A 14023-nucleotide genomic window follows, 5' to 3' on the forward strand; every position below is an offset into this window, starting at 1 on the left:
GAGCCCGGGCCCTGGCATACAAATGCATGGACGCCATGCAGGGTCCAGCCCATGCACTCCAAAATGATACTGCACTCAACTGGTCGCTACAACCATAATTAAGAAACAGTAGAGTCACAGTCAAATGAAGAAAATACCTAGTGTGTATTGCGTTTGTTTCCTTATTGCCGAGCCCTTTGGAACCCTCCTCCTCTGGTAGATAATAAAGCGATTATGTAATGTTCTTTCTATGGGATAAACTTGCCCAGGCACGACTTCATGCTCTCTTCCGGTGTCTTACTAACTTACTTATCCCCATCTTTTCCACTCACTTGCTGGCCTACTTAATGACTCCATGTTCATATCATCTGTTGCCACTTTGATTCTGCTGCTGCTTTTGCTACCTCCTCCTACGTGTCCTGGCACCATTCTGAAGATATATGTGGAAACACACATTGGCCACCTTCGAAATCCTACCTCTGCCAAGGAGGTTATGTTTTTCTCACTCGCTGTGTCTTGTCATCTGTTTGGCAGGAATACATTAAATGTAGCTAGCTGGTTTATGCCAGTCAAGTGCAAATGTCCTATAAAACATTTATGGTAAACTGCTGTGCTCTTTTGTGCCCCATGAGGGATTATAATTAGCATAATACATAACGAGGTAAGGTGCTGTATTTATTAGTGGTGATGTCTTTATTTGTGTCAATTCATTTATGTCAATATGTTTTCCTGACCTGCACGGTGGAAAGTGGTTAGCGCACAAGCCACACAGCTAGGAGATGAGAGTTCGATTCCACCCTTGTGCATGCATGGGTTTTATCTGGGTAGTCCGGTTTCCTCCCACATTCCAAAAACATGCGAGGTTAATTGGCGACTCGAAATTGTCCATAGGTATGAATGTGAGTGTGAATGGTTGTTTGTCTATATGTGCCCTGTGATTGGATGGCGACCAGTCCAGGGTGTACCTCACCTCTCGCCTGAAGACAGCTGGGATAGGCTCCAGCACACCCGCAATCCTTGGAGGATAAGCGGTAGAAAATGAATGAATGTTTTTCCTGAAAATATATGTTTTTGTGTTTTGATTAACAAAAATTGTCTCCAATCTTAGAGATACAGCATGTGCTTTTCCTTGGAAAGAGGCTTTGTTAATATGAAAATATGGACCAATCCAATTTGTGTTATATGGCTCAAATTTCCCAAGAAAAGCCGACACAATCGGTTCAAGTCACATGATTGTTTTGACAGTTTCGGTGCATTGCTTTGTACTGCAGTTTTGTTGTAAGCATACTTCACATGGAGCGGTAATGCATGATTCTGATTAGAATCTCATTAGCTTACAAATATTACATGGCGTTAAAACAAACATTTCACTAATTCAAAAATTGATCGTGGTAATTTTCTAATTTTGGGGTAATAACAACTTTGGTAAGCTACTATTCTAGATGAGAATATTCCATACATATTGTCTATTGAAAGTATGGCTAAGGTCAAATGGCTGCATTGTCAATAAACCACCAAAAAATAAAAGAAGCACCAGACTTTGACCTCTCTGATGTGATTCATCTTAAAGTGGAGACGCTCTGCGGATAGAGCCACCATGTTGTGTGCTTAAAGCTGCTTTGGGCCAATGGGAGTAAAGCAGTCTGGCTACAACGGGGTGTGTTGTGTTGGAGTTTCAACTTTGGACCCGGAGAAGAGCTCAGCTGAGTGATACAACCGAAACTCTTCAGAGACAAAAGCTTCTCCAAAACGGGATATTTTGGTTGGGGGGTTTTGTCTTGGGGCTTTGCCACCCAAGCAAGAAAACCATGGAGCACTATCCTGATCAGGTAAGTCGATAAAACTGTGTTTCAGTCGGTTAGGATTGTATTTTCAGAAAGAGCTTAACTACGCAATGTGTCACATTCTCTTCTGATACGAGCAAGGCTATCCAACTGGCGGCTCCTGGGCCAAGTGTTTCAAAGAATGGGAACAACTAATGTCTACAACAAGTTATATAGAGGATCTTTGCGGAGTCAGGCCTTAAAGGACTCCTATTATACACTGTACTGTAGGCGTCTCAAACACAATTTGACTAAGGATTTCTGGATGTATAGTCTGGGTGAGACTGGGCCTCATGAAGAAATTGTAATAAATACACAATATAATACTGTGGTACTCTTGAGGACTCGAGATGCTTTAAAAAGTTGCTCTTTAATTGGGCAAGCAGGAAACAAAATGGAACTCGCAATATTGTCAACCCACTGGAAATCACAGGAGGCCATTACTCAACATAACACTTACAGTGTCAAAGAATAAATAACTTTAGCATTGTTTACAAAACAAGTAACTGCAGGGCATTGCTTCCGGCTTTCCTGCAGTGGCAGCAAGTTTGAGGATTTTAGCAGTAGGTCCTAATAAACAGCAGAGTGCTGTTATCATATAATGAATCTTTTCTAGTGTTTTTGCAGTGGGTCCTAAACAACACCACAACACTCCTAACATAGAAAAAGACCTTTGGCTGTCATTTATCGACATAATTTGTATTTCGATTCTTGTGATTATATGATAATATTATTTGATGATGATGTTTTCCCTTCTTCAGTTAAATGCATATTCATTTCATATTTAAATATATTAATATATTTAAATATGAAATATATTGACTGTAATCAGTGTAGGGCGGCATGGCGGTCGAGTGGTTAGCGCGCAGACCTCACAGCTAGGAGACAAGGGTTCAATTCCACCATCTGCCATCTCTGTGTGGAGTTTGCATGTTCTCCCTGTGCATGCGTGGGTTTTCTCCGGCACTCCGGTTTCCTCCCACATTCCAAAAACATGCTAGGTTAATTGGTGACTTTATTATCCATAGGCATGAATGTGAGTGTGAATGGTTGTTTGTCTATATGTGCCCTGTGATTGGCTGGTGACCAGTCCAGGGTGTACCCTGCCTCTCGCCAAAGACAGCTGGGATAGGCTCCAGCACCCCCCGCAACCCTCGTGAGGAAAAAGCGGTAGAAAATGAATGAATGAATGTAATCAGTGTATAGACTGGTAAAAGTTACTGTGCTAGATGAATCATACAGTTGTGGACAGCAAGCATTAAAATGAACCTGTATTTGCTAGCCTTTACCCTCCAAAGTGTTTCAAGTGTCAAACAGTACCCAAGCAAAGAACATATTGTGCCATACACTTTGCTCACACAGAACGATGATAAGTGGTAAAAGCAGCAGCTGTGGCATTGTTGGTGACCTTTTGTTGTCCCTTTGTGTGCCTCTGAATGCGTACAATGTGTGTTGTAACTAAATGTCACAATGACAGCAGGGTTATGATGGCATGGAGCTGCTCGACTGGCTGTTTGATCAAAACGACGGCATCCTCCGGCACCACGAAGTGGGACAGCAAGCAGGCAACGAGCAGCACCACTGGCCCATGCAGGAGCCGAATGTGCGTTGAACTCTCAATCAAGTGCAAATTGATATTTATTCGTCTATGAGCATATTGTCACTGTGATTAAGACAAGATAAACAACAATCTCCCTTTTGACAACACTCCCCTAAAGATGCTCCAGCTGGCTGAACAGGCGGACGCCGACTTCCTCAACGCCCTCCTGAGTGGAAGTGATTCTATGTCGGGTTCGCCTCTTTGGGCTCCCTCACCCAGCGACAGCGGGATCAGTGAGGACCCACCCTCGGACCAGATGGACAGCCCACAGCGACCCGAGAGCCCCCCCGGTGATGCCCGTTGTTTGGGTCTGAGGCCACAAAGCAAAGCAGCCTTGGAGACCCGAGTGGCCATCAAGTCCAGTAAGTCACTTATGAAATCATCGATTGTCGGGTCACAACATTAGGTACACCTGTATTAAAAACAGTGGTGGAGGAGAACTACACTGCATTACACAAAATAGGTCGAAAAGCTAAATAGGATAACCCAAATATTCATACACCTCTCAGTATGAACACTGCAGTAAATTTAACAAGACATAGTGATCATTCTCATCATTTTTTTTTTCCTGTCGTTATTCTACTATTCTGCTGGCGGAATAGCATTGTTTTTCAAAAAGGTTTTTACACCGTACTTTCCAACCAAATGTTTCTTGCGAAGGTGGTTCTTCAAAGCAGTCATCAGTGAAATGAACACTGCAAAAAAAAAATAAAACTTCTATACACTATATGTCCATTTGTGTCTTAAACCTTCCTCTTTTGGAAAAGAAAATGTACTCACAGTATACAATATATATATACTCGGATACGATGAACACCCAGCAGCAACAAAACCTTTGGGCATGCCGACTATTGTGATGACAATAGTAACCAAGTCGATGATCTACCTCGAGAAGCGTTTCTTTTCTCTGCTTTAGCTGAGATATGTCATCCCAATGACATCACTTCCAGAAATGACACAGTGATGACAAAACGTCTTGGTTAAGTATATTTAGACAGAAAAAACAAACAGTTTTAACTTTACTGACAAAGAAGACGGAATACAAAGGAAATTCATGCCACAGATGCGCCGCAAACGATCTTACAAGTGTTAATATAAGTTAATCCCTGCTAACAATAAGACATAAAAATAAAACACATAGTTCCATATAGTTAGACCTAAGAACAATACCTAATACAGTCCCTAATATGTTGATACCTCGGATGGTTCCACTATAGTTTTTACTGTTAAAAATTTTACAATTGCTGCTACACTCACAATAAAAGGTTGATGAAATATGCCTTGTTTGAAAAGCCTCCAAATGACATCTGAGTTTGCTTTACAAATCCACACAAGTAATGCATGTCCACTATGTGCCTCCCTGTTTGCGTGTGTGTGTGTGTTTGTGTGTGAAAAGACGTCTGGAAGGCCGAGCTCCCCACGGAGAAGACGAGAGCGCCACGATATCCTTCGGATGTAAACAGAGCACAGCCGTCCCCTGGCTTGCCGCTGACTGTTAAGGATCTGCTGCTGTCTGGTACGACAGAGCCAGTAAGTGAGACAAAGTGTGGTGGTGATGGTGGCGGTATGGGGCTTAGGGGGGGATGATGGCTGATAATCTCTGTTATGCTGCTTGAAATAGTTGTTTAGCTTTGAGTAAGGGTGTAAGGGGCACATGCAAGTGAATGATTACACTTGTCTAGTACGTATGTATTATGGAGGGTCGTTTATAGGATGTATGTTTAGCACTGCACTGTCTGTGTGCTGACAGGGAGCGACAACGGATCTTTGTTTTGTAAGTGTACCGTCTTGACCTGATTATAAGTCGACCCCAAAAGCTGCCTTGTAACTTCAATACATTTAAAGTCCGCCTTCATTTTCGACTGCTTATTCTCACAAGGGTTGCGGGTGTGCTGGAGCCTATCCCAGCTGTCTTCGGGTGAGAGACGGGGTACACCCTGGACTGGTCGGCAACCAATCACAGGGCACATATAGACAAACAACCATTCACACTCACATTCATACCTATGGACAATTTGGAGTCACCAATTAACCTAGCATGTTTTTGGAATGTGGGAGGAAGCCGGGGTACCCGGAGAAAACCCACGCATGAACGAAGAGAACATGCAAATTCCACACAGAGATGGCCGAGGGTGGAATTGAACTCGGGTCTCCTAGCTGTGAGGCCTGCGTGCTAACCACTCGAGCGCCGTGCAGCCCTGGTAATGTGCTATATTACAAAATAGTATCTATATCAAACGACACACATTCCAAAGGAATTATTACAAAAACAGAATGACACAGGAACCCGATATTACCACAAATTTTATTTTCTAAAGTTGCAAGAACTTGCAAATTTGAACCGCCATTGTGCCTGACATCCCCAATTTTACGAGACTTTAACTCAGCAACTGTCAGAGAATTAACTCTTAATATGTTTTGCTTTTTCTGTGCCTTTTTGGCAACTCTAATTCAAAAAGAAAACACATCAGACACTCAGGGATTATTTTATTATTACTATTTTCAGTTAATTAAATGACCAATGAAAAGCAATGAAAAGCAGGACATTTTCATCACTTAAAAAAATGCGAAAACAGGATGTTTGGTCAACAGAGTGTTACTTCTTTTCTGAGCCAATACTCAAATTGATAAATAATGACAATCCCAAAAGTAAATTGGCAATACAAACAATTATGCTGTATTTTGAAAATCAGTAACAATACATCACAATATTTCTGAAAGTAAAGGAAAAACAGTTACACAGATATTTAATGTACAAATATCAAAGATATACATATTGGATTATTCTGGATATGTAGCTACCCAACCAAGGTCTAAGTAGATAATGCTATCTAAGTAGATTTTCACATGAATATCATGAACTAATAAATTGTACATTTCATGTACACTATTTGGGGAGGTACTCTGGCTTATCATTTTTATCCTAATTATCTGGACATAAGGGCAGTAGGGAAACTACAATCCAAATTTTGCAGTCCATTCTATTAAGAGGAGCGTCAAAATGCACTCTCGTTCCTCACTCCCTAATTGGTGGAGTCTTACCGGCTAATTCAACTATTCCCTGCAAGGCCTCACCAGCGAGCGGAGTGAAGATGTAGGGCGACTATTGCAGTGGAAAGTGGAAATGTAATCAAGCACCGGCTGTGATGATTCAAGCATTTGCATTCTCTTCTATCCCCTCTGTCAGCCCCCCCAGCCATTCCAGCAGTACATTCAAGAACTGATTCTCAATGAAGACGAGAAGAAGCTCTTAGCCAAGGAGGGCGTGACTTTACCCAGCCAACTGCCGCTCACAAAGGTTGGTTATTATCACATAAACCAGATGTGGGCAAACTACGGTCCACGGAACATACACAACACCTTAATATTTGTTGCTATGATCCACCAGACGGTTCCAAATTATACATTTTAAAACTTAACATAAAAGCTGTAGTCTGAAATAGTCCTTGCGCTGGTATTTTTTAATTACCATCCTGAACTATCAAAATGATTCCACTGGTTTCTGTTTCAAGTGATATATGGGTCATTATGGTAACCATAGGGACAACGTCACAGCAGCTCTGGGAAGATAAGGCTTTGATAGAAAGCACAGTGGGTGGGGGTTTGTGTACAGAGCATCTCGAGCTGTGTGACTGCGGGGGTCAGAGAAGCAAGCATTCTGTGACAAAGTTCTGCAGTGAAGTGACATTTTAAGAGGGGGTTGGTTGATACTTTTTTGCTGTTTTGGCTTGATTTCAAAATATGTCGAGGAGGTCATCAGGGAAGTACACAAGGGGGGATGGTAACATATTCTTGAAATTCAATGTTTTATAGTTCATGCATCCTTTATTTGTGTACATTATTGGAGTCTTATTCAGTAAATGAAGTATGAGGTAGTCTGTCATTAAAAGGCTTTTAGCTTGCAGTAATGCAAAGCAACCTCCAGATGTGACTCAATTACAAGTACAGATTCAGGGTTTCTCCTAGGATTTTTTAAGCTGTGGTTGTTTACTGCATGCTGCTTTGTCATGCATAGAATTATTATTATGACGACTGCCAATATTTTAATTGGATTTCATTTATCTCAGGTTGATTTGTCATTAAATGCCGCAATCGTGTCTGAATAGAACACTAAGAGGTGAAGCAAATATTCTTTGGTGAACTACTCAACATCAGCTAGTGAGCTACCTGTAGGAGACACCAAAGCTGGACACACTACATAGTGTTTTGATGATAAACCATAAGTATTGGAATGAAAACAAGAGAGCAAGATTGTAAAGTGACACAGCTGAGTGAGCGAGCTGCCACCAGAGAGTCAGTGAGAGCCTGGCAAAATGTGGAAACAAAGATGCCAGAATGTGGATTGAGATTGAAATGTGAGCAATCACACACATTGGCATAGATAAGATTAGCCTGTGACAAGATGTCACCAATTGACTACACATATTACGGACTTTTGTGTATCTGGTCACACATACACAGGGCCCCAAAAGGGCAGACAAGCGATTTTGGTGTATGTTTACCAAAATAAAGCACAGTGAAACATTTTTATGATATTTTAACTTGTTTTCAAAGTAATTGTGGTCAATATGTGAGGAAATAATGAGGTATGTTTTCTAAGTATCGATATAACATACAATATATTAACATTGTTTTCAAGTTTACAAAAAAAATAATTTTTAAGGTATGGCCGCTTTTACTTTGTTGATCAATTACATGTAGAGGAAACACTGTGATTGTATGACATGTCTACAGCTAAAATAGGATAAATTCTAGGTGCACTGCTACATAGGTGTTAAAATATATTCATTCATTCATTTTCTACCGCTTATCCTCACAAGGGTCGTGGTGAGGGGTGCTGGAGCCTATCCCACCTGTCTTCGGGCGAGAGGCGGGGTACACCCTGGACTGGTCACCAGCCAATCACAGGGCACATATAGACAAACAACCATTCACACTCACATTCATACCTATGGACAATTTGGAGTCGCCATTAACCTAGCATGTTTTTGGAATGTGGGAGGAAGCCGGCGTACCCGGAGAAAACCCACGCATGGGGAGAACATGCAAACTCCACACAGAGATGGTCAAGGGTGGCAGTGAACTCAGGTCTACTGTGAGGCCTGAGCACTAACGGCTCGGCCGCTGTTAAAATATATAGTATACATATATATGACTCCTCTGCAAAATGTTTAAACACAATTTGGCCCTCCAGTTAAAAAGTTTGCCCAAACCTTACCTAAACCATTCAAACAATCAGCAACTCTTTTTTCCACGTTTTTTTTTCCCCTTGAGCAGAATGAAGAACGGATCCTGAAGAAAATACGCAGAAAGATTCGTAATAAGCAGTCAGCCCAGGAGAGCCGCAAGAAGAAGAAAGAGTACATTGATGGACTGGAGAGCAGGTAACAATCCAAAGCAGGAATGATTATTGCTTGAAGCAATGCAGCACATCTACACAAAGTCCAATATTCAGTACGGTTCACCAACACGTATTTTTAAGGCATTGTGTGTGTGGGGGGGACTACTTTTTAGCTGCAACCCCATGTTTACTGTCTTTTCCTGACTGTCCAAAACACAAATGTCACAAAGTAACCTTTAAGAATTTGCTCACAGAAGCACGAGGCCTGTTTGCACTGAGTGATCCATCATCGCCAAGTGGACTATTTGCTATGACACACAAGGTTGCATCCATTCTAGGGGTGGTTTTTGCTTTGCAGTAGAATTTCACTAACCAAAAAAACTGAAGAAATTAGTTGAGCACCACAGTGTGATTTTTCAAGCGTACAAAACCACACAAAATAATTCCACAATAGACCAACAGGAACATACAAGTATACACTCAATTAAAATTTCAAGAACAGTGGAAACATCGCAAGAATATGCATTTTTCACAGTTTCAACCAAGGAGGTATGGTTGGTATCAATCTGAATTAGCTTTGTTTGACTGTCTTAGAACCATACAAGTAAAAGGTAATGTGTTTGCTTATTTTTTTACTGGTGCTGATGCTTTTTTGTGCTTTCAGGATGGCCGCATGTAATGCACATAACCACGAGCTGCAGCGCAAAGTGTCCCAACTGGAGAAATGCAATATGTAAGAGATTAGAAAATATAACTTCTCTTTTCCCCTCCCTGTGAGCCCTGTTATCTTAATAGTGGCAGCACATCACTGACATTTCATCAACTGCCCTCATATCCATTCCTGTATAGTCTCCAACAAATGTATTTATTTGTCTTCTGATAGTTCTTTCACATATTTGTCTCCACAGTTCACTAATGGAACAGTTGCGCCGTCTCCAAGCTCTGGTTATGAATACATCTAATAAGCCGGCCCAGACTGGTACATGTTTGCTGGTAAGAGCGGGCATCAAGATGCGACACACTTTGATAGCCAGACAGAATGTGAATGAGAAAATAAATAGCCAATCTCTGTCTATACAGACATGACAAACATTTCAAAAGGACACACAAAAGTACAATCTCCATGTATAAAAAGCACCATTTTTGAATGGACGCCATGTGTCGCTTTTGATATTGGCCATATAGCAGCTGGTTGCACCCTGGCAGTTTTCCAATATTGGAGCTTTAATGAATGACAATATGTGTCAAGTCATTGAACACATTATAATGTCAACTAAGAATACACAGAAAACATACACAAAAACTGACTAAATGTGAATGTATTATAAAAAAAATAGTTTTTTGGTGCCAAAATTATATAAATATAATCACACATACATAGAGTTAAAATATGTATCAGTTAATTGAAGGGTCAAAGAATTTACCAGCCCGCGATGTGAATCAGCACTGCCAAGTTGGAGTCAGTGGTTCATGCATGGAAAAGGGTGGATCTTTGGCACTCCACCAAAGGAGTGCCTTGGCTTGTTTTCCTGTTCGTTCCATCACTACAGAAACCTCATGACCATAATTTCACGCTCGGCTGTGACCCGATCCAGTGAGCACTGAAGATCATGCCCCATGATTCCAGCAGGGCCATATCATCCACAAAAGGCTGAGACCTAATTCTGTAGTCATCAAATTGGATTCCCTCAATGCTCTAACAGTACCCAGATATTCTGTCCATAAAAGTAGAGACTCAATCGGTGACAGCCCTGGCGGAGTCCAACCTCCAACTGACAACGTGTTGCAGTTACTGCCGAAAGTTCAGGCCAAGCCCTGACACTAGTTGTACAAGAAGCAAACCACCTGAATCAGACTGTCCGCTACCCCACACTCTCAGAGCAGCTCCCTCAGAAGTTCTCGATAGACACAGTAAACAGCCTTCTCCAAGTCCACAAAACACATGCAGAATGGTTGACAAAACTCCCATGGATGATTTGTTGGAACACAGTCTACAGTCCTCTTAAAAAGAGGAAACACCACTCTGGTCAGTCAATCCAGAGGCATGTAAGTACGATGCTGCACAGTTGTGTCAACCAAAAGCAAGACAGCACCACAGCATCAAGAGACTTGAGGAACACTTGCCAGATCTGATCCACCACCGGGGTACTGCCATGATGAGCTTTTTGACCACTTGCCGTACCAATTAAGGAGGTCTTTGAAGTATTTCTTTCAAAGCATCACAACAGCTGGAGTCAAGGTCAACAGCGCACCAGCAGAGATGGTGGATGGTGGTCCAGAATCTCTTCAAAGCCATCTTTCTCCATGACTTCCCCAAACTTCTATCACATCCGAGTTTTGGTCACACACAATACAATATAATGAATTTATCTATAAATTAAAAATGTTAGATTTATGTCTGACTTGATGGATAATTGGATGGCTTGAGACAGTCCTGCAGTCCTGCAGTCATGCAGCCCTGCAGACAATAACTTCCAATGCAGTGAATTATTGAATGAAATTCTGTAAAAAATAAGAATCGCATGCAAATTCAAGCCACATTTTACGTCTTCTTGTCCTCTGCTTTTGACTTCTTTATGCCCTGTCTTCTTAGGTGCTCCTGCTGTCCTTCTCCCTAATCCTCTTTCCCAGCCTCAAGCCCTATGCCGACACTAAAGTCAGCCAAGGAGACTTCAGCCCAGTCAGAAGTGAGTATCCTTCCATATTAAATAGCTCCTATTGCCAACCTGACACCGAAAGCCACCTCCCTTGTGAGTGATCCCCCCCCCCCCGGACTGTTAAGAATGACATGTGGCCATCTGAGGGAATATTCTCATCTGTTCGAGGATTTAATGTCAATTCCATAGCACCTACATAATTGAATCGCTTTAAAACACAATTGACTTCAGTTTCTATTTTCCTAAGAATAAAAACAAAATTAAATGTAACATTTTATATTTATTTGACATTATTTGGTAGGTCCATTCATATTGTACACTTACGCCTCTTCACTGTCTTATAGTCCAGTCACGGTCCCTACAGACCCTCCAAGCTTCCCGTGTGCTGCATGCTATCGACCCCCCGTTGTCCACCGAAGACGAGTCGAAGCCTGCACACCCGCATTTCCCGGGAGATTCTGGATTGGAAATTACCAGTCTGATGGGGAACATGAAGCTGAAGCAAGAACTGGACACTTTGTCCCAAAACAGCAGCCAAGAAAAAAGCCTGGGTCATTTCCACCTGGACCCCATCACGGGCCATGTAGCCACAGTCACCTTGGATCCCAAACGCTCTGCTGGGCTGCCGCCGAATGCTGATGACATGTAGTAGAAATTGTCCTCATCCATTGGTTTTAATCATGTTGTCATGAATGTGTTTTGTATCAGTGTGTTGTGTGTTAAAATGATATTGCCTGTCAGCTGGCCTCATGAGCTTTCATAAGCGAGCAGCTTGATTTAGGAGTGTTTGAGCAGAATAAAGCAGCAAATAGTCCGGCACCACTGTGATCGCAGTGGGTAATTTGTTAACTGTTGAGAGGAATTTGGAATACATGCTTTCATTTATGGAGAAAATAGCCTGAAATAAATGATGTCACAAAAATGTAGGATGTCTAAATGCATCTTCTCCCCCCAATGCTAGCTGCTTTAGCCTGAAAAACAGATCAAATATCTCGACAAGGCATCTAAAAGGTAAATATGTAGGTAGGGACAACAGAGGAGAGAAAACTAGGCCAAAGGTCGCATGAACACCCGCTTATCGCATGACCTCACACCGACTTATTGACATGTTGACTTATTTACTTATTAGAGAAGCTTATCTGACTTTTACAGCAGACACAGATGGAATGAAAACTTTCAGCTGTTAATTAGATCAGAATTTATCATTCAAGATGGTACCATCGTCCCTCACAATATCCCACTCCCTCACTCTATCATGATTTTTCAAAAATGCTGTTTTGTGGTTGACTATGCCGTATTATTATTCAAACAATATCAAAAGAGAAAAGTATATGGTGGTATTCTAGCCACTAGGCCTCAGTCATGTTCCATTATTGACATTAGATTACTGCCACACTGCATGGAGTCAGTCATAACATATTAGACATATTAGAGTGAACAGAAGTCCTCACATTGAGTGTGGAAGTGGGAAACTTCTGGCTTCTTTGTCTTTATTCCCTACTCGGTTTTAAAGTTTAGAACACAGTAAATACTTTGGAGGCTAACTAGTTAGCTCACTAGCTTGTTAATGGTGAAAGCCATGGATGTCTCTTATGTCCCTGCAGTGATCCCGTAGCCTGTGTATTACAGAAAATAATAAACAGGTCGGCGGCATGGCGGTCAAGTGGTTAGCACGCAGACTTCACAGCTAGGAGACTAGGGTTCAATTCCACCCTTGGCCATCTCTGTGTGGAGTTTGCATGTTCTCCCCGTGCATGCGTGGGTTTTCTCCGGGTACTCCAGTTTTCTCCCACATTCCAAAAACATGCTAGGTTAATTGGCCACTCCAGATTGTCCATAGGTATGAATGTGAGTGTGAATGGTTGTTTGTCGAATGTCCCCTGTGATTGGCTGGCCCAAAGACAGCTGGGATAGGCACCAGCACACCCCGCGACCCTCGTGAGGAAATTTATTGTTCCATTTATTATATTGAGTCTGACTTCAAGGAAATTCACTTATTGCGGTGGGGCTGGACGAAGTTATCCACAATAAACACGGGGTGACGGGCATTACATTATAATATTACAACATAAAGTCATCATATTGTGACAAAAAAGCTGTGATATTGGCAGAAATAAAACCTACACAACTTTGCGGGATCATGATTTGTCTCATTAAATATAACTTTTCCATAATATTACAATGTGTTACATTTGAAATTTTGTAATATTATGACTTTTAAAAAAACCTTTAAAATGAATAATAACACAACTATATTCTTGCAATTTTTTTCAAAAATATTAAAACTTCATTTTTGGGTGATTATAATGTCATAGTCACAATGACTATTTTCTTATATGATGAGAAAATACATTATTCTGGGAAGATTATGAAAAGGTATGGATATCAGTATACATAATAGTATCAGTGCTGTGTTAAACAGTAACAACCCAACCAAAAAACTAACACATTGGTGCCTTATTTCAGTGCTAAATTAATAGTTGTTATTAATAAATGGTTTGAGTCGATGACCCTCTGTTCTTTTGTACTGTGTGGGATGAGTATTTGCTACGCTGCAAATAAAAGATAAATTAAATTAATTAGAAGATTGCCATTGACCATTTCTTGTGCTTGTAACAGTGTG

The 14023-nt window shown here is 41.3% G+C and overlaps 1 protein-coding gene across 2 annotated transcripts; it reads left to right on the forward strand.

Moving 5' to 3' along the window:
* Window positions 1–1651: 1651 nt before the first annotated feature.
* creb3l3a (cAMP responsive element binding protein 3-like 3a) lies at window positions 1652–13024 on the forward strand. 2 transcript variants are annotated; one of them, XM_058074300.1, is made up of 10 exons: window positions 1652–1808; window positions 3283–3405; window positions 3521–3764; window positions 4799–4932; window positions 6590–6700; window positions 8680–8786; window positions 9408–9476; window positions 9652–9736; window positions 11337–11430; window positions 11745–13024. In XM_058074300.1, the coding sequence occupies exons 1-10, from the start codon at window positions 1788–1790 to the stop codon at window positions 12047–12049; spliced, it is 1293 nt and encodes a 430-aa protein (XP_057930283.1). In that variant the 5' UTR covers window positions 1652–1787; the 3' UTR covers window positions 12050–13024. The 2 variants fall into 2 exon arrangements, with proteins under 2 accessions (XP_057930283.1, XP_057930282.1); XM_058074299.1 differs by having other exon boundaries at window positions 3280–3405; window positions 11745–13023.
* Window positions 13025–14023: the final 999 nt, after the last annotated feature.

Source organism: Doryrhamphus excisus, chromosome 5 (assembly GCF_030265055.1).
Source record: "Doryrhamphus excisus isolate RoL2022-K1 chromosome 5, RoL_Dexc_1.0, whole genome shotgun sequence".
NCBI lineage: Eukaryota > Metazoa > Chordata > Actinopteri > Syngnathiformes > Syngnathidae > Doryrhamphus > Doryrhamphus excisus.

What these genes read in the sequence shown, in the direction of transcription:
- creb3l3a (XM_058074299.1), top strand. Translation starts at nt 1,788, where the DNA reads ATGGAGCACTATCCTGATCAG. An exon ending in CCGAGTGGCCATCAAGTCCA is followed by an intron (nt 3,765 to 4,798) that starts GTAAGTCACTTA and finishes GTGTGTGAAAAG; the next exon opens with ACGTCTGGAAGGCCGAGCTC. An exon ending in AGACTTCAGCCCAGTCAGAA is followed by an intron (nt 11,431 to 11,744) that starts GTGAGTATCCTT and finishes ACTGTCTTATAG; the next exon opens with TCCAGTCACGGTCCCTACAG.